The sequence below is a fragment of the Antechinus flavipes genome, chromosome 3, assembly GCF_016432865.1.
Source record: "Antechinus flavipes isolate AdamAnt ecotype Samford, QLD, Australia chromosome 3, AdamAnt_v2, whole genome shotgun sequence".
Taxonomy (NCBI): domain Eukaryota; kingdom Metazoa; phylum Chordata; class Mammalia; order Dasyuromorphia; family Dasyuridae; genus Antechinus; species Antechinus flavipes.
Window position 1 is genome coordinate 381,364,698 of NC_067400.1, and position 24,002 is coordinate 381,388,699.

General features: G+C 33.8%; 1 protein-coding gene across 1 annotated transcript; it reads left to right on the plus strand.

Annotated features, from left to right (window-relative positions):
* The first annotated feature begins 21,312 nt into the window (after nucleotides 1-21,312).
* LOC127557975 (olfactory receptor 8D4) lies at nucleotides 21,313-22,248 on the plus strand. The gene has a single exon (XM_051991225.1). It carries the CDS (start codon nucleotides 21,313-21,315, stop codon nucleotides 22,246-22,248), a length of 936 nt encoding a protein of 311 aa, XP_051847185.1.
* The last annotated feature ends 1,754 nt before the right edge of the window (nucleotides 22,249-24,002 follow it).

The following is a 24,002-nucleotide window of genomic DNA, read 5'->3' on the forward strand; positions in this document are numbered from 1 at the left end:
TGTATATTGTTGTATTTATTATGTAAATTATTCTTTTGGTTCTGCTTCCACCTGAGTTCATATAAAGCTACAGAAGTATATTAAAAGTTTTTATATTTGTCATTTATGAAAATGAAATGATATTCCATTTTGCCATGGTTGTTGAGTCATGTGTGACTCTTCATGACTATGTGGACCACACTTGGCAAAGTTTTTTTGGTTTTCTTGGCAAAGATACTAGAATAATTGCCATTTCCTTCTCCAGTGGATAGAAATTAAATGACTTGTCCAAAATCACACAGTTCATCAATGTCTGAAATCAAATTTGAATTCAGGTCTTCTTGTTTCTGGAGGCAGCACTCTACCATTAAGCCATGTAGCTGCCTCTATTCTATTACATTTTCTACCTATTATTGAACTATTTGGGATATATGCTTAGCAATAGGATTTCTGTATCAAAGGATATGGATATTTAGTCACTCTTTTAAAAAAGTAAATTTACAAATGACATTTAGAATGATTGGACATATTCAAGGCTTCATCAATAATGCATCGACATATCTGAATTCCCTCAACATCTCACACATTAAAAATTTATATTTTTTCACCATCTTTGCCAATTTGTTGAGTTTGAGGTAAAACCTCTGGTTTCTTTTTAGTATTTCTATTCTTAATGATTTGAAATAATTTGTTGGTATGGTTTATATGATTTCTATAAGGTTGTTAATAGTTTGCAATTCTTCATTTGAGAATACTTTGTTTGGATGATTTCAGAAAGGCCTGGAGAGAAAGACTTGCAAGAACTGATGCTAAGTGAAATGAGCAGAACCTGGAGATAATTGTTCATGGCAACATTATACAATGATCGATTCTGATGGACAGGGCTCTCTTCAACAACGAGATGATTCAGTTCCAATAGTCTTGTGATCAAAAGAGCCCTTTATACCCAGAGGAAGGACTGTGGGAATAGAGTGTGGTTCACAACATGGCATTTTTATTCTTTTTGTTGTTGTTTGCTTACATTTTATTTTCTTTATCATTTTTTTCTGTTTTGATTTGATTTTTTCTTGTACAGCAAGATAATTGTATAAATATGTATATACATATTGGATTTAACATACATTTTTACCATATTTAACATATATTGGACTTCTTGCCGTCTAGGGAAGGAGAGTGAGAGAAGAGGGGGAAAACTGGAACACAAGGTTTTGCAAGGACTAATGATGCAGAATTATCCATGCATATGTTCTGAAAAATAAAAAGCTTTAATTAATTTTTAAAAAAGATAATACTTTGTTTTATTCTCTCTTTCCCTCCTTCCCTCCCTCCCTCCTTCCTTCTCTTCATCCCTCCTTCTTCTCTCTTTCTCTCTGTCTCACTTACAAAGCAGTTTGGAGGGTGGAGTAAAGATGGTGGAGAGCAGACATAGCTTTCTGTGACCTTTTCTGACCTTCTCTCAAAGTGTTGGGCCCTGGATAGCAGGCCAATGCACCCTCCTCCCCTTTTTCATTTCATTTCATTGGAAAAATTGAGTTTAAAAAGAAAACTTTAAACCATGAGACTCTGACTCCTCTTAACATATCAGGGCGACACAATGAAGGATAGAAAAGCACATTCTCCAGGTGCTTGCCTGTTTGACTTCATCCCTGTCCAAAAACTATCCTGGGAATAGAATTATTGTCAAGGACAATCTTGTGTCCTGCAATTATGCCCTCCTTATAACCCCTATCTATCCAAGAATGGTCCTACTTCTCTGTCTGACAAGGTGTGAGCTACAACCTCCAAGCTGTGAATACCAAGTGAATTCCTCTCTTCCTGCCCTCTCTTTGAAGTATAACAACAGCTGCAAGACTAATTGCATTCTCGTTTCTGTATTTTGCTTGCTAAAAATCTTATATAGTGTGTCTCAGTTGCTCTAGATTGAATGCTTTAGAAGTATATTTCCATTTTGGTAAGCTAGCTTAAACTCTACACATTAAAGATTAAAAAAAAAAATCTCTTCTTGCTTCAGTTTCTCTGGTATTACAAAACCAACAGCAGATTAGGTCTCTGAACTTGTTTTGGAATGACAGAATCCACTAATATTTGGAGTACAACACATTTTCCAGAAGAAGATACTTTGGAAGAACTTCAGAACTGGTCTGTTTCAATCAGGCAGGGGACAATTTTCCCAAGCCCAGGACATAGTGTAGGGACCCTGGGGCAAGAAGCTGGGGTGGGGAACCAAAGCACTGCACCATCCACACATCAGGGAATCTTCTGAATCAACTCCAGATGAAGCCCCAAAGGGAGATATGAATTTGTTCCTGTTTCATAAGGCTTTCTTGGAAGATTTTTAAAAGGATCTTAAAAGAGACTTAGAAGAAAAATGGGGAAAGGAAATAAATCTAAGAGAGACAATCTAAGGATTATTGGACTTCCTGAAAGCCATGATGAAAAAAAGAGTTTAAACATTATCTTTCAGGAAATAAAGGAAAACTGCCCTGATATCCTAGAATCAGAAGGTAAAATAGCCATTGAAAGAATTCACTGATCACCTAGAGTCTCTATCACATATTCCCTTCACAAATTGGAATTACAAAGGACAGTCCATGAACACCTTGGGAAAGATATATTTTCATTTTTTCCAGAAGAGCTTTTCCAATACATTATAGCCTCTACTTTTCCCTGCCCCCTTTTTATTTTGCTTTCCTTTCATGAACTTTAGTCTTGTTCATTTGATTGAATGAGTACTTGTTACATTAACTTTGGTGCTTAGTAAAGAAATAAAAATCAGGAATTACTAGATTTTAGAGAGGAAATTAACAAGGTAGTAAAAGGAACATTGTATTTGACTCAGAAGAAATTTGGGCACAGACTTTGTCTCTGAGACTTGGCTGTTTGACTTGGGTTAAAATTACTTAGTCTACCAGGATCTCAGTTTTGGTTTGCTTGATTATTTGTCTTATAAATTTGCCATGGGGCCTGAATGACATGACATATTTAAAGAGCTTTGTAAATCATTAATTTCTTTTCAGATGTTATTTTATTCTTTCTCTTGATTGAATAACTATTTCTATGATCTTTTATTTTAAATTATATAATCCTTTATTGTAATTGTTTATTATAAGTATTTAGGTTTAGGAGAACCTCTCTTGCTGTCTGAGTATATATGATCAGCTTAAGTAAAGGGATCAAATATAAGGGGAAAATGACTATACAATGCCACTTATGCCTTAAAGTTGTTTGTGTATCTGTGTGTATATGCATATATATATATATGATTACATGTGACATAAGTTTGCATATTATATGTGTTTGCTTATATGTATTTTCATGTATGCTTTGATACCAAGAAATGTACCAAGACTTTTGGAACATGTTTTATGTATAATAATTCATTTATGTATATATATTTATATATATACTCACACCTATGTTTATGTTTACATACCATCAAAACAATTAGAGAACACAGAGCATCTCTTAGAAACAAATAAAAAGACTGAGAATATCTAAAAGATAATGAAAATATAAATTGGAGTACCTTTTAGGTGTTAAGAAAAAGTTATTTGGACCAGCATTAAACTATGACTCTTGATTGTCATCTGCAGCAGTTTAGCTATGCTATGTGCATTGTGGCTCACATATGGATTTTTAATTTATTTCCTAGAAATCTGAATATAGAACAAGAATACCTAGATCTTTTGGAACCTTTTCAATATGATATCACACGAAGGAAGCAGTAAATTCTTATTTTGATTGTTGAGATTTATTTAAGTCTTTCTAACTCCTTGGTAATGTTACTTCTTATGATGCTATTTGCTCTTGATGCTTGTTGCTCTTATTAGTCTGATTATTGATGGTTTGGTTTGAAAGATAATAAAATGATAATATGCTATATCCTTCCTGAAATTCAAGACTCAAAGTCTAATGTTAATATAAAGAGAAGAAAGCTAATCAACCACATGGTGTATGTAGATAATTTCACATGTCTTGCAATTATGTAAACAGTGAATATTACTGGTTAGAGTAGAATCCACTGAAACTATATGACTTGATTATGATCTGATTTTGATCATGAGTTTACATGTGAGATAAATGTTTGCTATGCAGACTCATGAAAACACAGAATCAAGTTGGTGACATAAAATATTACTAATGGGCTGGGTGAAGTAGCAACTCACCCATAAGGGGAGAAGACCAACAGGCTGCCCACTGGAACACTCATGAAATAAAGGCTGAAGTCATAATAATGTAATGGCAATTTTACTATTAAATTAGTCCCAAGTGGATATATTAAAACGATGAAAAGGATTAGAGTAGTAGCTTGATGACAGTGGTGGCAGAACTTGTATGTGTCTGTGTGTGTGTGATATAAAAGTTATAACTGTTAATGTTTGAAGGGCTGAGGGAATTTAGATCCAATAAGATACTATTATTGGTGGAGCTATGAATACATACAACATTCTGAAGACAATTTGAAATTCTACTTTAAAAAGTGATTAAAAGTCCATACCTATTGATCCAGAGAGTTTACTACAGGCAGCATATATCCCCTCCCAAGAGTATGGTATCTGTGTGTCCATGTGTATATACACATATATACAAAGCCACAAAGCTTTGATAGCTTTTGGAATATCTGTATTATATATTATATTGTGGTGCACATGTATACACACATATACACATATGTACAATACATATATAGACATATATTATATATATATATATTTATACACACACATATTTATGAATATATACTATATGGAAGTATATGGACATTTTAACTACTTTATTTAATTTCAATTTGCTTTCCAGAGTGGTAATATTCACTCACAGTTCTATCAACTATGCATTAGTATACCTGTTTTTTCACCACCCTTTCAACTTTTATTGTTCCTTACCTTTTGTCAATTTTGACAATTTTCTGGGTATGAGATAAAACCTCAAAGTTATGTTGATCTAAGTTTCTCTTTATTATTTGTAATTTGGAGCATTCAAACATATAATTGCTTATAATTTGACATACTCTTTTTTGAAAACTATTTTCTGACGACTTACCTATTATAAAATTACTTTTGGTCAGGTTATATATATATGTTTCTATTAGTTGTCTATATTTTGGATACCAAACCTTATCATCATATCATCATTCCATTAATTCTGGTAGAACTAAACATTTTCTTTTTTATATTTTTAAAAAGTTTTTTTTATTATGGCTTTTTATTTACAAGACATGTACATGGGTAATTTTTCAGCATTGACCCTTGCAAAATCTTCTATTCCAACTTTTCCCCTCCTTCCCCCCACTCCCTCCCCCAGATGGCAGGTAGTCCTCTTTAAGTTAAATATGTTAAAGTATATGTTAAATACAATATATGTATACATGTTTATACAGTTATCTTGCTGCACAAGAAAAATTGGATTTAGAAATAAGGTAAAAATAACCTGAGAAGGAAAGCAAAAATGCAAGCAAACAATAACAGAAGGAGTGGAAATGCTATGTTGTGGTCCACACTCATTTCCCATAGTTCTTTCGCTGAGTATAGCTGGTGTTCTTCATTATTGAACAATTGGAACCGATTTGGTTCATTTCATTGTTGAAGAGAGCCATGTCCGTCAGAATTGATCATCATATAGTATTGTTGTTGAAGTAGAACTAAACATTTTCAACATTATATAATCAAAACGATCTATTTTATTTCCTATATTCATGCCTTTTCCTTGTTTGGTTACAGATTAATCAATCTCCTATTGACTAAGATGACAGGAGAAGATAATGATGAATGTTGGAGGGATGTGGGAAAACTGGGACACTGATACATTTGTTGGTGGTGTTGTGAACTGATCCAACTATTCTGGAGAGCAATTTGGAACTATGCCTACAGGGCTATCAAACTGTGCATACCCTTTGATTCAGCATTGTTTCTACTGGGTTTCTATCCCAAAGGATCTTAAAAAAGGGAAAAGGACTCATTTGGGCAAAAATGTGTGTGGCAACCCTTTTTGTTGTGGTTAGAAACTGGAAATTGAATGGATGCCCATTAATTATAGAATGACTGAATAAGTTATGGTATATGAATGCTATACAGTATTATTGTTCTATAAGAAATGACCAGCAGGATGATTTCAAATAGGCCTGGAGAGACTTACATGAACTGATGCTGAGTGAAGTGAGTAGAACTAGGAAATCATTGTACATAACAACAAGATTATATGATGATCAATTCTGACAAGTATGATTCTTTTCAACAATGAGATGATTCAGGCCAGTTCCAATGGTCTTGTGATGAAGAGAGCCATCTGCACCCAGAGAGAGCACTGTGGGGACTGAGTGTGCATCATAATTTGGCATTTTCACTCTTTTTGTTGTTGTTTGCTTGCATTTAGTTTTCTTTCTCATGTTTTCCCTTTTTGATCTGATTTTTTCTTGTGCAGCATGATAATTTTGGAAATATATGTAGAAAAAAAATGCACATGTTTAATATCTATTGGATAACTTGCCATCTGGGGGAGGTAGTAGGGGGAAGGGAAAGAAAAAATTGGAAAACAAGGTTTTGCAAGGGTGAGTTAACTATGCATGTATTTTGAAAATAAAAACCTTTAATAAAAAGATTTCAAAATAATGAATCTCCTACTTATAGTTGTAAAAGTTATATAATCTGCTCTTTTAATTTTTTTTGCAATATGATCTTTAATATTCAGATTGTATCTCCATTTTCAATTTATTTTGGAATTTGGGATAAAATGTTGATCTGAGCCTAATTTTTTCTAAATGACCTTTAAGTTTTTCTAGCAGTTCTTTTTAGTTTGAGAATTTATTCCTAAATAATTTGTATTTTTTGATTTATAGATTGTTAGTTTGATAGTTTTTTAGTAGGTTGAACTATAACATAATTTCTAGTTATAGATTATGATTTTTGACCTTTCAGTTCCCTCCACAATCATCAACATTCTTAATTGGTCAGACTCCCCTTTCCCTTTGACTTTAGTCCTGTAGCTTTTTGCTCTCCATGAATTATCCTCTGATCATCTCAGATTTCTCCAACTTCCTTCCTCTTGTCATTTACTCTGCATTTTTTCTGGACTGGCTTGATGCCAAGTCTTGAAGTGCCCTGTTGATAATCTCTGAATCACTTTGAAGGCAAGGAATGATCCTGTGGGTAAGGATAAAGGGAGAAAAGTCTGGTACATCACTCTGAAAAGGAACACAGGTCAGGGGCACATTTTCCAATCTCTGCTTAACAGTCTCAATTATCTACTTTAATGGAGGAGGGAAATGATACAGATAATTCAAAACCATTTCTTTTTACTTAGGATTCGTTATATAATTCATCTTCTCCCCATTAGATTATCTTCCTAATTATATTTATCTGAGGCAAATATTAATGTGTATCTTCTCTGAGCCCACAGCAAACTGATTGGGAGGGGAAGAGAATGTTGATGACAGGATAATGAAGCCTGAGACTGAAAATTTGTTTCTTTATTGTCCAAGTCAGTCTTGTCCCTTTCAACCAGGTCTCAGGACACTCATTCCATTGATATGTCAAATCTTAAACAACTTTGAAACTTTTTCTTTGTAGTTGCTTTAATTAAGAGATCATATGTTCTTCCTTCTCCTTCCTCTCCCACCAACTTTCTATCAAAAGAAACTTTGATCATCTCAGTTCAATTTTTTGAAGAGATCCTTAGAATTCTCCAAATATTTTACCCTCTCTTGCCTGAAATTATTTAATTTATTTGGTTTAACAGCAAATATCAGAGGGATTATGAAATCATCAATCTTTTGTTCACCTGACTGAATTTATTTAATCTTCTATAACACAAATATGTTGCTGATATACAGTCAAGTCAAGAAGAACAAAAATAAAGAAAATTTTAGACTAATTTCACTAATGAATATTGATGCAAAAAATAAAAAAAACTAACAAAGAGATTACAGAAATACTAAAAATCATACACTATGGCCAAGTAAAATTTATAATAGGAATGTAGAGCTGGATCAGTATTGGGAAAACTATCAGTATAACTGACCATTTCAATAACAAAACTAACAAAAATCATAAGATTATTTCAATTGATGCAGAAAAAAGCTTTTGACAAAATACAACTTTCATTCCTATTAAAAACACCAGAAAATATTGGAATAAAAGGAGTTCTCCTTAAAATGATAAGTAGTATTTATCTAAAACCATCAGCAAGCACTATCTGTAATGTGTATAAGTTAGAAGCTTTTAAAATAAGATCAGGAATGAAATAAGGATGCCCCTTATTATCATTTTTGTTCAGTATTGTATTAGAAATACTAGCTATAGCAATGAAAGAATAAAAAGAAATGGAAGACACTAGAATAGATAATGAAGGGAAAAGTATTACTCTTCACAGGCAATATGATGATATACTTGGAAAATCCTAGAGAATCAACTAAAAAGTCTAAATAATTAATAGTTTTGGCAAAGTTTCAGGATATAAAACAAACCATCATAAAACATCAACATTTCTATATATTACCCACAAAGTGAAGCAGGAAGAGATAAAAAGAGAAATTCCACTTAAAATTCTAAGATATTAGAATAATATATCACAAGGAGCATACACTATGAGCAGGTAGGATTTATATCAGGAATGCAAAATTGGTTCAATATTAGGAAAACTATCAGCATAATTGACTACATCAATAACACAAACTAACAAAAGTCTTATGATTATCTCAATAGATGCTGACAAAGCTTTGATGAAAAATAACACCCATTTCTATTAAAAACACTAAAGAACATAGGAATAAATGGAGTTTGCCTTAAAATGATAAACAGTATTGATCTAAAATCATCAGCAAGCATTATTCATGATGAGGATAAACTAGAAGCCTTCCTAATAAGTTCAGAAGTGAAGTAAAGATGCCTTTTATTACCACTATTATTCAACATAGTACTAGATATGTTAGCTTTAACAGTGAAGGAAGAAAAAAAATCAAAGTAATGAGAATAGACAATGAGAAAACCAAAAAAGATGATATGATGGTAAAGTTAGGGAATCCTAGAGCATCAGTTAAAAATTACTTGAAATAAGTAACAAGTATAGCAAAGTTGCAGCACATAAAATCATCAGCATTTCTTTATATAATCAACAAAACCTAGAAGCTAGAGATAGAGAAATTCCATTTACAATAACTGGAAACAATGTAATAGGAGTCAGATGAAGAAATAAAAACTTTCTATAGTTTACATAAATCATTTTGATTAGAAAAGTGCAAACTAAAAAAAAAAAAAGACCCTGAGATACTACCTCATACCTATCAGATTGGCTAATATGGAAAAAAAAGGAAAGTGATAAATGTTGCAGAGGATGTGGGAAAATTGAAACATTAATGAATTATTGGTGGAGTTGTGAATTGATTCAACATGCTGGAGAGTAATTTAGAACTATATTCAAAGAGTAATCAAACTAGGCATACCCTTTGATCCAGGGATATTACTATTGGATTTGTATCCCATGCATATCATTAAAAAAAAAGGGATTTTTGGCAAATTATTGGAAACCAAGGAAATGCCCATCAATTGGGGAATGTCTGAACAAGCTGTGGTATAAGAATGTAAGATAATACTATTGTTTAATAAGAAATGATGAACAGGAAGATTTCAGAAAAACCTGTAAAGACTTTATGAACTGATACAAAGTGAAATGAGTGGAACCCGAAAAATATTGTACAAAATACCAGCAACACTATGTGATGATCAACTATGAATAACTCAGCTGTTCTTAGCCACACAAAAATCCAAGACAACTACAAAGGACTCATGGATTAATTAATATTCCATAACATAATTGATTTTATACTGTATTAGTTTTACAACTGAATCTGCATCTCTAAAAGCTACCTAGCTACATCCTAGAATTGATGTTAGAAATTTAGCTTTCCCTCTGATGTTAACTACCATACCTTGCCTTTAAAGACAAGACCTTTAAAGACCTACAAGCTGATTTGGTATATTTCTGCAAGTGTCCTTAGTTGTCCTTCTACAATTAGGAGGTTATTTTCTTAGCAAAACCTTTATATGTCTCAACGAGAGTCTGCTAACTCAAGTCTGCTAACAAGGTTTGCAAGATATGCACGAGTCCCATAAAACAATGATTATTCCTTACCTCTCAGGGAGTCTTACTAGTCCCATGTGAGCGCTAACCCATTTTCTTTAAAATAACCAATCCTTAGGGGCAGCTAGGTGATACAGTGGAGCACTGATATTGGAGTCAGAAGAGACTGAGTTCAAATCCAGCCTGATACAGTTGCTAGTTATGTGACCCTGGGCAAGTTATTTAACTCTGAATACCTCAAATACCTTTCCCCTCAAACCAAAATGAATCACCAATGATGTTGTTCCCCAAGTCTGTCCTGCAAACAATTGCATGATCCTTCCCACCTATCCAACTTTGTACTTCCCAAAACTATACTAAGTCTAATGAACCCTGCTTTGGGTTGTGTGGTCATTGAGATAGTCCATTGACCCAATTTATTGATTACTGCTACCTTAACTAATACATTTTCATTCTCTGACTATTGTTAACCAGTTTGTCTTAATTTTCAAACATAACATTGGCTGTGTTTATGACAAAATGGGCAAGGAGGAAGATGAAATATAATTAGTGGCCAGTCGAAATAATGGGCCATTGTGATACATAATCAGGGAGGACGTTCAGGTCCTAGCATGAAAGTTCCAGAACTAAGAGGAATAAATGTGTTTGATAAACTATCATGTGAATGAAGGATTAGATTGATGGCTCCATAAGGGACACATGGAATCAAAACATGGAAAATGCAGAATTATGGATCTATATTTGATGTTAGGAAAAACTCATAGGGAAGTTTTAGTAAATATTTAACAGTCCTATTAAAATAGAATGGAAATAGTGGGCTGTGGAAGAAGAAAAGAAGCATCATTCTAGGAAACATTTTGAGTGACTAAAATAACAATTTTGTTCTTTCCTCTGGCAGAGGCCTTCCAGTTAACTAGCTGCAAGAATCACAAGCTAGGATGGCAACATTAACAGCTCACTAAAAAGGCTACATAATAAACTGCTGAACATCCCATTCTAGGAAGTCTGGAAATCAGTTTTCCTTGTACAACAGAACAATACACTACTGGTTCATGTAAATCCAAAGAGAATACTTCTAATTGGTTCTTTACACTAAGTGGGTTTGAAAAGTTATATAAATCAAGGCTGTGGAGCAAAACTGCAATCATTAAGCAATTCTCCTTAGTACTCTGAAAACTTTCTTTTTCTTTCAGTTTGGCTATTTACTTTATTTGACCTCTAGTCTTTGGATCACAGGCAGGAAGGATTCTTCATGTACTCTCAAGGAACTTAGAGAATTCCCTCAACAAGGTTTCTTTTCACTGGAAGCCATCTTGTAGAAGTTCAATTGACACTTGATATGGGTGGCTTTAGAATAGATTCTTGATCAGTTAAGGATAGGAGTAGATAAATTCTGAGGTCCCTTCAAGTTCTGATGTTTTGTGATTTAGAGGATGTCTAGCCTTATTACTGGTTCTATTTTCTTCCTCACCCCCCCAAAAAACAAAACAAAACAAAACAAAAAAACAAAAAAACGGGTTGGTTTACCTGTAGATTGTAGAATGTAGATTGGTCTGATTTGGCCAGGTGATACAGTCAAGACAGTGACTCTTCCCATCTGTAGAAGGAGGGAGGCTTTGGAGGCTACTTTCTCTCCAAACAAAACAAAACAATCAATTAGAAGAAACATCATTAAAGATGATTTTTTCTTGTGTGGATCTGAAACCATTTGAGACAGTTTATACATGAAAATAAGCTTGGAAGTAGAGATATTGATATTGCAACATTAATACTCACAGCATGCCTGTGCAAATAGCTGAATCGTCCCAATGGGTACAATTAAAAGTTTTTCTCTTCAACATGAGTCAGAGAATTACTGAACAATCATTTTTCTAATTCAGGATTTTTCTCCCTCAGGACTCTGACCAGGTCCTCTTGTGACAAACTATGATTCTAAAGCTTAATGTGTTAAAACAAAAGTGGGGGCCTCTATTAACCAGGGTTGGGAAATATTTCCATAAAATATTTCCAAGTCAGTTTATCTATTTCTGCAAACTCTTGGACACTCAGCTCTTCCAGTCCATAAAGATAATCTTGTGTCTTTGAGGGGTAAAGCTGAGCCTACTTTGCATGTTGGCTTGCTCTCTCCCATTAATTTTTACAAAAACCTTTCTTAATTAGGTACCAGGGAGTGTGCTTTCAGTGTACCATTATTATCTGGCCCAGAGTCCCATTTAACGGGGAATCCCTAAGGACAGACAGGGATTTTTATGTAGGTGAGATCAGGTTAAAATGAATGACGAGAAAAGCTTTTAAAGTAGACATTCCAAGAGTGTATCCTGAGGAAATATGTGTAAGGGAGCAAATCAGTCCAGTCATTTTACCTTGGCTGTGATGCAGATTTGGACATAGTAAATTGGAATTAGGTGGGTTCACAGAAAACTTGTCACTATCTGATTATATGCACACAGATAGTCCTCAATTTAAAAAAGAATTATGCTTCAAAGGTTAGTCAGTATTGATATATATTCCCTAGAAGCAACGTTATATGGAATAGGCTCCTAGGTGAAGTCATATAAAAGCCAATGAATTTATTTCACACCCAAAGCTTAGTAAAATGAGTGATGCTATCAAACCTAAGTGCCATCTAAAACTATATTTCTGTAGAGTAACATTTGGGAATCTAATGTTCCCTTCTCCTCTCCCTTGCTTTAAGTACAACTATCAGTTGTACGGGAGAGAAATATGACTAGGACTTCCTTAACTCCAAGTCATTGTTGATGGCTTTGTAGAAAGGGTGGAGAGTCCTGATGGGATAGAGTGGTTTTGATTGCCTAGTGGGCTTAGGTAGAATGGGTAATAACAAAAATAGGGCCTTCTAGATGACTATCCAAGGACATAGATCTGAATGTATAGAGCTAGCTTTTCCCTTCTTTTCTTCTTTGAGTTCTAAGAATTGGATCTCTTGCTTGTTTCTTAATTCCTAGGCATTAAAAGGCATACATTTCTGTCCCATTCCCATCTTATTACTTAGACAAGATAAGGGAGATCACAGGATTTAGAAGTGGAAAAGACCTAGCAATCACTTAATCTTCAGTCTCCATTTTATAGATGAGAAGATCAAGGTTCAGAGAGGGGGAGTTAATGACTCAAATATCTATTAAATAGTGAAGTAAGGATTTGAACTCAGATTTCCTGACTTATAATTCTGATTCTTTGCCTCTAGACTAATAGGCGCTTTGGCCATTTTGCAGAGTTTTAGGGGTATTCAATTATGGATATATTAGGAAGCACTTTAGTTAGCTGATGAGTATCCAGCAAAGAATGGCTAGGATGACGAAGGCTCTTGAAATTATACCAGATGAGGATTAATAGAAGGAACTGAGAAAATTAATTTTTTTCTTTCTTTTAAAATAAAAAAAATTGCCTTCTTATTTTTAAAATTTATGCAGATAGTTTTCAATATTCACCCTTGCAAAACCTTGTATTTCAAAATTTCCCTCCCTTCTCCCCTCCCCTAGACAGCAAGTAATCCAATATATGTTAAACAAGTACAATTCTTCTAAACATATTTCTATGTTTAATAATAAAATAACACATAGGATATTAATTATATTTATTAATATTAATTAAATTAATAAAAACATTTATCATGCTGCACAAGAAAGATATCAAAAGGAAAAAATGTGAAAAAATAAAAAGCTAGTAAACAACAATAAAGATGAAAATACTGTGATCTATATTTAGTCTCGACAGTCTTCTTTCTGGATACAGATGGCTCTCTCCATGAAGATATTTATCCTAAAAAAGAGATGACTTGGTGAGAATAGGTAAAGTCATAATTAAGCTGTCTTCAGGTATACAGCTCTTCTTACATTGGTTTTGTTCTGTTTGACCCCACAGTACTAACAATGGGTACAAATTGTAGATGCTTATTTTACTTTGATGTTAGGAAAGCCCACATCTTCTCCCCACATTTCCTCAACTATTAGACATCCTGAAGTGGAATATGGCAACTTAGAGGAGGTAGCAATATTTTCAAGAACAGGCTGTATGCACACTTTTAAAATTAATTGATTTCTTGTGTATGAATAGCACTACATGTCTCTGAGAAACAGCTCTGTTGAGCTGGGTCATTTCCTTTGTTCAAGGTCTTTTTCTTTTTCATTTACATAGCCTTAATATCTTGCACATAGTAGGTGTTTAATAAATGCTTGTTCAATTTGGAACTATGCCCAAAGGGCTTTCAAACTGTGCATATCATTTGATCCAGCAGTGTTTCTACTGGGGCTGTATCCCAAAGAGATCATGAAAGAGGGAAAAAGACCCACTTGTGCAAAAATGTCTATATAGTTCTATAAGAAATGACCAGCAGGATGATTTCAGAGAGGCCTGGAGAGACTTACATGAACTAATGCTGAGTGAAATGAGCAGAACCAGGAGATCATCGTACACAACAACAACAAGATTATGTGATGACTAGTTCTAATGGAGGGGCCTCTTCTTAATAATGAGGTTAATTAGGACAGTTCAATGGTCTTGTGATGAAGAGAGCCATTTGCACCCAGAGAGAGGACTGTGGGAACAGAGTGTGGATCACAATGTAGAATTTTTGTCTTTTTTATTGTTTGCTTGCATTTTGTTTTCTTTTTCATTTTTTTCCTTTTTGATCTGATTTTTCTTGTGCATCATGATAATTGTGGAAATATGTATAAAAGAATTGCATATATTTAACATATATTGGATTACTTGCCATTTGGGGGGAAAAGAGGAAAAAAAACTTGGAATACAAGGTTTTGCAAGGGTGAATGTTGAAAATTTATTTTGAAAATAAAAAGCTTTAATAAAAATATGTGTTTGTTAATTGATTTAAAGGACTAAAATAAGATGCATTGTTTCTTAGTGGAAAAAGAGATGATTTTCCTGTTGAGGCATTGTATCTAGGGAACTAAAGAGAGACAAGGTCAGAACTCTGGAGAAAAGATCAAGGTACAACTGGAATAAAGTATATGCTTAATAAATGCTTTGTTGACTCACTGATTTCCTAGGGGAATGAAATGAGAATATAGTTGAAGAGGCTAGGGATGATGGTAGAGTAGAGTAGCACTTAAAATACTGAGAACACTCTGGCAGTATAAGAAAAAAGGAGCAACCTTGAGGCTCTCCTTCACTTTACTCTCAACTTCTCTTCAAGTTACTTGGGTGGAAATACAGAAGCAGAGACAATGGAGGTCCTAGGTAACAGAAACAGGAAGATGTTTTTGGCTACTGGCCTAGAGCTGCAGTTCTAGAATGATTATCTGGACACATGTAAGAGACCAATGTCAAATTTTGAAATTGAGACTGTATATCAACATCTACATGAATATAATGCATACACACGTGTGTATATACACCTCTAAATATGAATACAATTTGTACATACATACACATGTATGTTTGCATGTATGTATGTTGTGCCAAGAAAAATTCACAAAGAGTTGAATGTGACTGAAAAAATGAACAAGAAAATCTATACCATCTATCTATTTATTTTCTTTATCATCAACTTGTTAGTTCTTACTTTTTTGCCCTGAGTCACTGCCTGGTAGCAGCACTGAATCTCTTCAAAGCACTGAGGTAGAGCAGTTTACTGTACCATAAGGAATAGTACTTATTCCTTACTAGCAATACCAACCTGCAACTAGCAAATCACCTGAGGATTTTGACATATAAATATAGCACAGTCTTGTGCTATCTCCAAGAAAATAGAGTTTTGTGATTCCCAGATTCTAAGGAAAAACTGATCCCTGAAGACGTTAAGGAAAACTTCATCCCTACAGTTTCTCCAGGTTACTCTTTGCCTTAATTTTTCCACCTCTTTTCTTTTCAGATATTCACATGTCTCTGATGGAAACTGGATAATACTTCTACTCATTTGGCAATGTAGTTCAGGAACTTCCTGGTACCTTTGCTTACATTGCATACATTTTACACAAGTTCAGATAAGATAAATAGTAAATCATTCATATATTTATGTACCCTGTGGGAGGAATTCCTGCTATGAATATCTACAAATTATTTTAACTACAGTCAGTTTAATTGTCTATGTTAATGATGGGGAATAGTAACATGGATAATTTAGTTTGGGAATGCCAAAGTCACTTTTAGTCTTCTTAGCTATGATTTGCCCAAAATATTATGCATAACATATATTTCCAGAATTAATCTCTACCATCTAGGTAATAGATATCCATGGTACCCTAGCACTGGATAGGATTGAAGAATTGTTCTGAGGTAAGCAAATCACTAAGATAACCTACCATGAATATAAGAATAAAGGAATGAAAAAAGTATTCAGTAAGCATTTATTAAATGTCAATCACTTTGCTAAGTAGTCAAAATATGAATAAAGATAAGGCAGTTTATGCTTTCAAGAAGCTCACCTTTTATTTGAAAGAGACAACACATATAGAAGTGTAAAGTGGATGGAAAGAAAATCTTTTGATCCTTAGAGCATAATAAATGAGAGCTAAGAAAGTCAGTAGGCAGCATTCATACCTGCACAGTGTCCAGAGCTTATTCCAATGTTTAAAAGCCTTGTACTTTCATTAATGTATAAAGGTGCTTCTTGTATGAACATTGATTACAACACTCCTGCACCTTATTAGATGGCTTTGTGAGTTGGTTGTGTCCATAAATTTGATCTGGTAGTCAGAATTTTGGTGAAGGACCTCTTTGAATTTAGTACCATCTAATAACCTTTTTTTTTTTTTTTTTTTTTTTTTTTAGAAGTGTAGACTTATGAGGAAATAGGATACAGGAAGTAGAATCATCTTTGATAGATTGTGGAATAGCAGTTCTCTAGAACTGGCAACATATAGAATCCTTTGAATTATGGGATCATTGATTTTCAAGAAAGAGCTGAAAGGTACTTCAAATGTTATGTAATCCATTTTGTGTATGACTCACGATAGGTAAACTTGAGCAAGCTCAGTGATAGTCATCGAAAAGGAAGAATTTGAACCCAGGTTCTCTGAAAATAAAGCCTGTTCTTTTTTCACTGTATCATCTTGTCTTTGAGAAGTCATCTGGTCATTCACACATATAATTGCCAACAACACTTTCACTCACTGATTAAAAAAATCCTGAGCTCCCAAGCTGGGGCATAAACTATGGAATAGTAGAAAAAGCCCTGGCTTAGGAGTTAGATGACAAAGGTTCAAATGAGTAACTTCAGTCAACTAGTATTCTGTACAATAAGAGGATTAGATTTTATAATCCATAATCATTTGACCTAGGTACAAGCCAACTATTCTATATCATTATGGGGAGGGGAAGAAAAATACAGTAGTGGGATTGTATGGGGAAGACTTTCTCCTGCCTTTAAAAAAAAGCAGAAATTTTTCTTGTCTAGATTTTATAAATTTCAGTCAATAAGAATTTCTTTGCCTCATTTATTCTGAATCACTGATGCTGAATATAAAACCAATTTATAATTCTGGACTAGATGGCAGTATGACATCTCTGGCTTTGCTCATTTTCACAGGAGGTTGTCTCATTGAAAAAAAAATGCTTGGGAAATCATTGTTTTACACAAACACAGCTTGTTCTCAGGAGATGGAAAACACCTTAGGGACCAACTGATTCAGTATTTATAGACCTAAAATGACCAGACAGAATATTAAATTCATGAGCTCACTATAGCATGTCTCAGGAAGATGCTATTGTGGTTAAAGAGGTGTTTAGGCATTTTTGGAGAAGACGGGATTCCAACAACAAATGAGGCTTTTGCTTACCAATGAAGAACAATTTGAGATTGCTGAGTGATTAGAACAAAAGATAGAAGGAGAGAGATTTCTACTACCACACCAGGGTAGAGGAAGGTGAGTTTCCTATTCTTAAATTGTATACAATGAACTTTGCATTATCCTCTAACACATTATAATAATAGATTTGCATAGTGCTTTATAGTCACAAAATGTTTTATATCAATTTTCTCTGTTTCTCACAGCATATTTACTCCTACAGTTTTCTGTCTTGGACTTTTCATGGAATTTTGATCATCAATTATCTAGTTTATTTTTATATATATGTGGATACTCTCAGGTTAAATAGGTGGTTTTTTCCAAGTTATACAGTATTTCTTAGACTTGATTGCAGGTCCTTTCTGATTCTAAGACAGGGCCTCTGCTCAGTACCTTTATTAATTCACTTATAATAGTTGCCTATAACAAAGAATAGACAAGAAAGGGGATTGGGAAGCAGTTCAGCAAAATGAATATAATCAATCATACTAATCAAAAACTAATCAATAAAGTTGTGTCTAATTGCACATGCAATGTTCTACATTTATAACTCCCCAACCCTGCTAAAAAAGGAGTGAGGTAGATTTTTCATTTCTTCTTTTGGGCTGAGTTTGGGTATGATCAATACTGAGGGATTTGTGTTCTTTTCATTTATATCAATAGGCATTCATTGAATACTATGAACTAAGGGGATGTGTTAGTTGCTGTAAATATAACTATTACCTCTTCCTTGCCTCCCCCTCCCAAATAAGTCACTTCCCTTAGGGAGTTTATATTTTATAAGGGGAGAGTCATAATTATGCGTAATGCAATATGCAATAAGGACAAAAGAGAAATTACAACATTGTGTTCGGGAAAAGAGGGCTGGAGTCAGACCTGAGTTCAAGTCCTCTCTCTGATACCGGTTATATGACTATGGGCAAATCACTTAGCATTACTAAGCCTCAGTTGCCAGATATGTAAAATGAGTCTATTAATACCTGCACATCACTGGAATTCTGTGAGATTCAAATGAAACAATGCATGCAAAATACTTTGCAAACTTCAAAGCACAATACAAATATAAATTATCATTATTATTTCTGAATTAATTTACACTGTATCCTTTCCCCATATTAGAAGATAGAAGCAGAGTGGAATTTAGAAGAAAATATGGATTTCTTGGCTTTTCAGGTAGAGAAGGATCTGTGCTAAGAAAGCACTGGATTAAGGGCACAGGATAGACACAGTCTGGACTCAGAGAACTTTGAGCTGGAAAAGGTGACTTCTGCCTCTTCTCTATGTGAAATTGTCTATTTGGAGTAGTTGGTATTCTGGTCAATCTTTACCTGGGCTTTAATGCCAAGCTACCACTCATCTGAATCCTGCAGTGCTCTCTATAATGTTGCTGTCTACCCTGCTAACAAGTCTTAGTTCTTTCTTGAAGACAATCTCATGGGTACCACCTTTCCCCCAACTCTCCTGCTCCTGCTTAGTTATAAAGACTTGTAGGATGTAGATAGTAATACATTCTCAAACTAGTTACTTGGCATTGATAAACGCTATTTTAGTGCCTACACTGTGAAACTGTGTGACCAGTGCATTCAGAAAGAAAGGTTTAGGTGAGGGAAGTCATTGAGACTTCTTTAGCAGTCATAGAAAATAAAATGGACAATTTTGATTTAACAAAATTTAAAAGTTTTTGCACAAATAAAACCAATGCAGTTAAAATTATGAAGAACACAAATAACCAGGAAGAAAATCTGTATAGTAAGTTTCTCTGATTAAGTTCTCATAGTCAAGATACATGATGAATTAATTTAAATATATAGAAATAAAAGTTATTTTCTAATTAATAAAAGACTGCTAAACTTTATCGATATTTAATCTCACTTGTTCTCATTTGTCTTCTGGCAAAGGGATTTCTACTCTCGTAAAATAGAAGGAAAAATATGAGATGGAGACAAGAAGATCTTTCTGGGTCCCTAAAATCACACCACACAGGGAGTCCCTTCATTTCTTTTATTAAAATTTAAAAAGATTTTTTAATAAACAAAAATCTGTTTTCTCTGTTTTCCACCTCTTTTCTCTTACATTGAAAAAAATAAACAAAACCACATGAAAAATATGTAAAGTGAAACAAAACTAATTTCTACATTAGCTATGTCCAAAAAAGAAACTCATTCTGTATCTTAAATCTATCACTTCTCTGTCAGGAGTTGGGTGGTATACTTCATCTCTGATCATCTGAAATCATGGTGATTATTATATTAATCAGACTTTTTTTTGAAGGCTTTCAAATCTATTTATTATTACAATGTTATTGTGTTGTGTGTACATTGTTATTTTTGCTCATTTTACTTAGCATTTAAGATGTTCCAATTTTCTCTTAAAGTATTCCCTTCATTTCCTATAGTATAATAGTATCATATTTACATTCATAAACCATAATTTCTTCAGCCATTTCTCAGTTGATAGGCACCTTCATAGTTTATAATTCTTTGTTAGTACAATAGAGTTGGTAAAATAAATTTATACATATAAGACCCGTTCCTCATTTCTTGATGTCTTTGGGAGAAAGACCTAGTAGTAAGATCTCTGGTAATAGGATATGCACAGTTTAGTAACTTTTCGGATGAAGGAACAAATTGCTTTCCATAATGGTTGGACTATTTAACAATTCCATCAACAGCACATTAAGGTTTTCTCACAACCCCTTCAATATATATCATTTTCCTCTTTTTTTTTTTTTGCCAACTGCCAATCTCATGAGTGTGGAGTGGAACCTCAGAATTGCTTTTACTTTTATTTCTGTAATTAATAATGATTTGGGAAATTTTATATGGTTATTGTTAACAGAAATTTCTTCTTAAACTACTTATTCATATCCCTTCATCTTTTATTAATTAGAAGATAACTTTTATTTCTATATATTTAAATTAATTCATCATGTATCTTGACTATGAGAACTTAATCAGAGAAACTTACTATACAGATTTTCTTCCTGGTTATTTGTGTTCTTCATAATTTTAACTGCATTGGTTTTATTTGTGCAAAAACTTTTAAATTTTGTTAAATCAAAATTGTCCATTTTATTTTCTATGATCTCTTCATTGTCATGAAATCTTCTATCCATAGTTCTGAAATGTAATTTATTGCTTTCTAATTTATTTATACATCATGATTTATGTCTAAGTCACCTACCTATTTAGAACTTATCTTGGTATAATTGTGGGAGATGATGGTTTATATTTACTTTTTGCTGATCATTTTCTCATTTTTTTCTAGCAATTTTTGTCTCTTTGTTTCTAAGGCCAATTCTACCTAAATGAAAATTATTAGGCATGGGCCAGGGGTGGGGTAGGGGAGTGGCAGGATCAGAGAGGTCAGAATTCCTAGTTTTCCAGTCATTTTTACCTTCCTTTGAGGAAAGGCAACTAAGAAAAAGAGGAAGAGTTCTGTACCTCTCTAATGTTATTCTTTCTCCTCATTTCTACAGGTTTCTTCATAGAAAATGGGAAGAGGAAACCAGTCTGAAGTAACTGTGTTTATTCTTGTAGGACTAACAGATGAGCCAGAACTTCAGTTGCCCCTCTTCTTCATGTTCTTAGGCATCTATGTGGTCACAGTGGTGGGGAATCTGGGCATGATCATACTGATTAGACTTAGTTCTCATCTCCATACTCCCATGTACTATTTCCTCAGCAGTTTGTCTATTTTAGATGTCTGTTATTCCTCTGTCATTACCCCCCAAATGCTAGTGGGATTCTTATTCAGAGATAAAACTATCTCTTATACTAGGTGCATGACTCAACTCTTTTTCTTCTGCATTTTTGTTATTTCTGAGTGCTATATGCTGGCAGCCATGGCTTATGATCGCTATGTTGCCATCTGTAGCCCCCTATTGTACAACATCATCATGTCCCCTCGGACCTGCTCCTTGCTTGTTCTTGCTGTGTTCTCTGTTGGCTTCACTGATGCAGTGATACACACAGGATGTATATTGAGGCTGCCATTCTGTGGGTCAAACGTAATCAGTCATTACTTCTGTGACATTGTTCCCCTCATCAGACTCTCCTGCTCTAGTACTTATCTAGATGAGCTCTTGATTTTTATTATTGGTGGATTCAACATGGTAGCAACCAGCCTTACAATCATAATTTCTTATGCTTTCATTCTCTCTAGCATCCTGCGCATCAACTCTAAAGAGGGCAGGTCAAAAGCCTTTAGTACTTGCAGTTCCCATCTCATGGCTGTCACTGTGTTTTATGGATCCCTTATGTTCATGTATCTCAAACCTGCTTCCAATAGCAAGCTGGCCCAGGAAAAAGTGTCCTCGGTATTTTATACTACAGTAATTCCCATGCTGAACCCCCTGATCTATAGTCTGAGAAATAAAGAGGTGAAGAATGCATTGAGGAAACTCACAGAAAGGAAAATATTTTCTTAGTTGGTGTATATTTTGCTTTTACATTTCTTGCTAATAAAGTAAACAATAACTCAAATTTTATTTTTCATCTCATTTCCACCTCAAGCTTTGTTTCTATGTATTTCCCCCTTTTTACTTTTTAAAACTTATCCAATCTGATTGGAAGAATCCTTATAATTACAGAAAATTAGTTATTTTTCTGTTTCACTTCTTCCTGATTCCTTTTCCACAAACCTGTCAAATTGATATTTTTAAAGTACAGGTCTGATTATGCATGATCTACAGTTTCCTCCAATGAAATATAAACTCTTAGAAAGCAATGACTGTCATTTTTGCTTTGTATTTCCATAAACTAGTAATATCAGGCATATAGAAGATGCTTAATAAGCATTTATTGATTGAATGATTGATTACTTAAACATTTAGTGATTCCATATTACCTTTAGGGAAAGATTAATTTGGCTCCAATCTATCCATATTCAGTTTACAATGAACATTCTGAGTTTTACATTTACTGAGAATTATAGAAAATATCTAAATCAAAATCAAGATATTTGATGTAAAACTAGCTGTAAGCCAATTGCCTTACTCCGTTTCCTTCAGTGAAGTTCATTTCAAGAGCTGCTAACAACAGCCTAAATGATTTGAAGGTCTTTTCAGGTCACAGGAGCAATGGTCCTTCTCCTGTCAAATGCTTTTATCCCCAGAAATTAGAAGCTGCATTAGCTTGTGGTTGCTTTGGTAATTGTCAAAACAAAGTCTATGAATCAAGACAGGAGCCTATGAAAGGGAGATAATACTTATAACAACTATGTAGAAAGAAGAGCTATATGGGATAAATTTGAAATCAGCAGAGGGGAAGTAACTAAGATTAAGGAGCACTGAGGTAACAGCAAATGCATATTAATCAGAGTTCTAGAAAGACTTGGTCAAGATTTCCTACAAAAGCAAGCTGACATTCTTACTGTTCCCCACATATAACATTCCATTTTCCATTTTCATGTCTGGATACAGGCTGTCCTCCACATTTCTTTAAAGAAAAAAAAGGATTTCTTCTTTTTTGAAATCCTTTATCTCTCCTACCCACAATCTAGAATTGTGACACCCTAAGTATGAGTTTTCTTCCCTTATGTATTTTCTTGTTAAGTTTGTGTCTTCACTCTTTACCATGTCTATTTAGTTCATTGGTGGGGAAGTGTGACTTGGGTTTATGTGTATATTGTGATACAATTTATTTTTTATTTTAATGTGTTTCTAATGTTATTAATGATTTTATCTTATTAAGTAAATGTTCAAGTTCTAAATTAATCTTTATTGTGAATGGTTGATTGTCTAGTTAGAAAATGCATTAGACAGGTCTCAGGAACTATATTGGTTAGTAGGGGAAGTGTATTTCCTTTTAACAGGTTTACTTTTAGGATCCTGAGCAAGTTTTAAAATATTGAAGTGGTTATATCTCTTGAAACTTAGACCTATGAGTGTAAGAGTGTAAGAGTTGGACTGAGCAAGGCAAACCAACAGAAATACTATGGAGGTATTTATGAAGATTTCTGCATCTAGACTCCATATATAGTACATATGTAATGTTTTATTGTGCTACCACTAATAAAGAACACACACTCCATTATTTATCTTACTGGAGAGTCACAGTGGGAATGAGAAAAGAAAAGGATATGAAATTCATGTAAATGGCAAAGTAATGAAGGAATTCTTTACATCTTAGTTCTTCCAAGCCTAACAATCTTCAAAGAAGAAAAAATGTGACCTTTTTTGAA

Coding starts and splice junctions, on each gene's coding strand:
- LOC127557975 (XM_051991225.1), top strand. CDS start 21,313: ATGGGAAGAGGAAACCAGTCTGAAGTAACTGTGTTTATTCTTGTAGGA.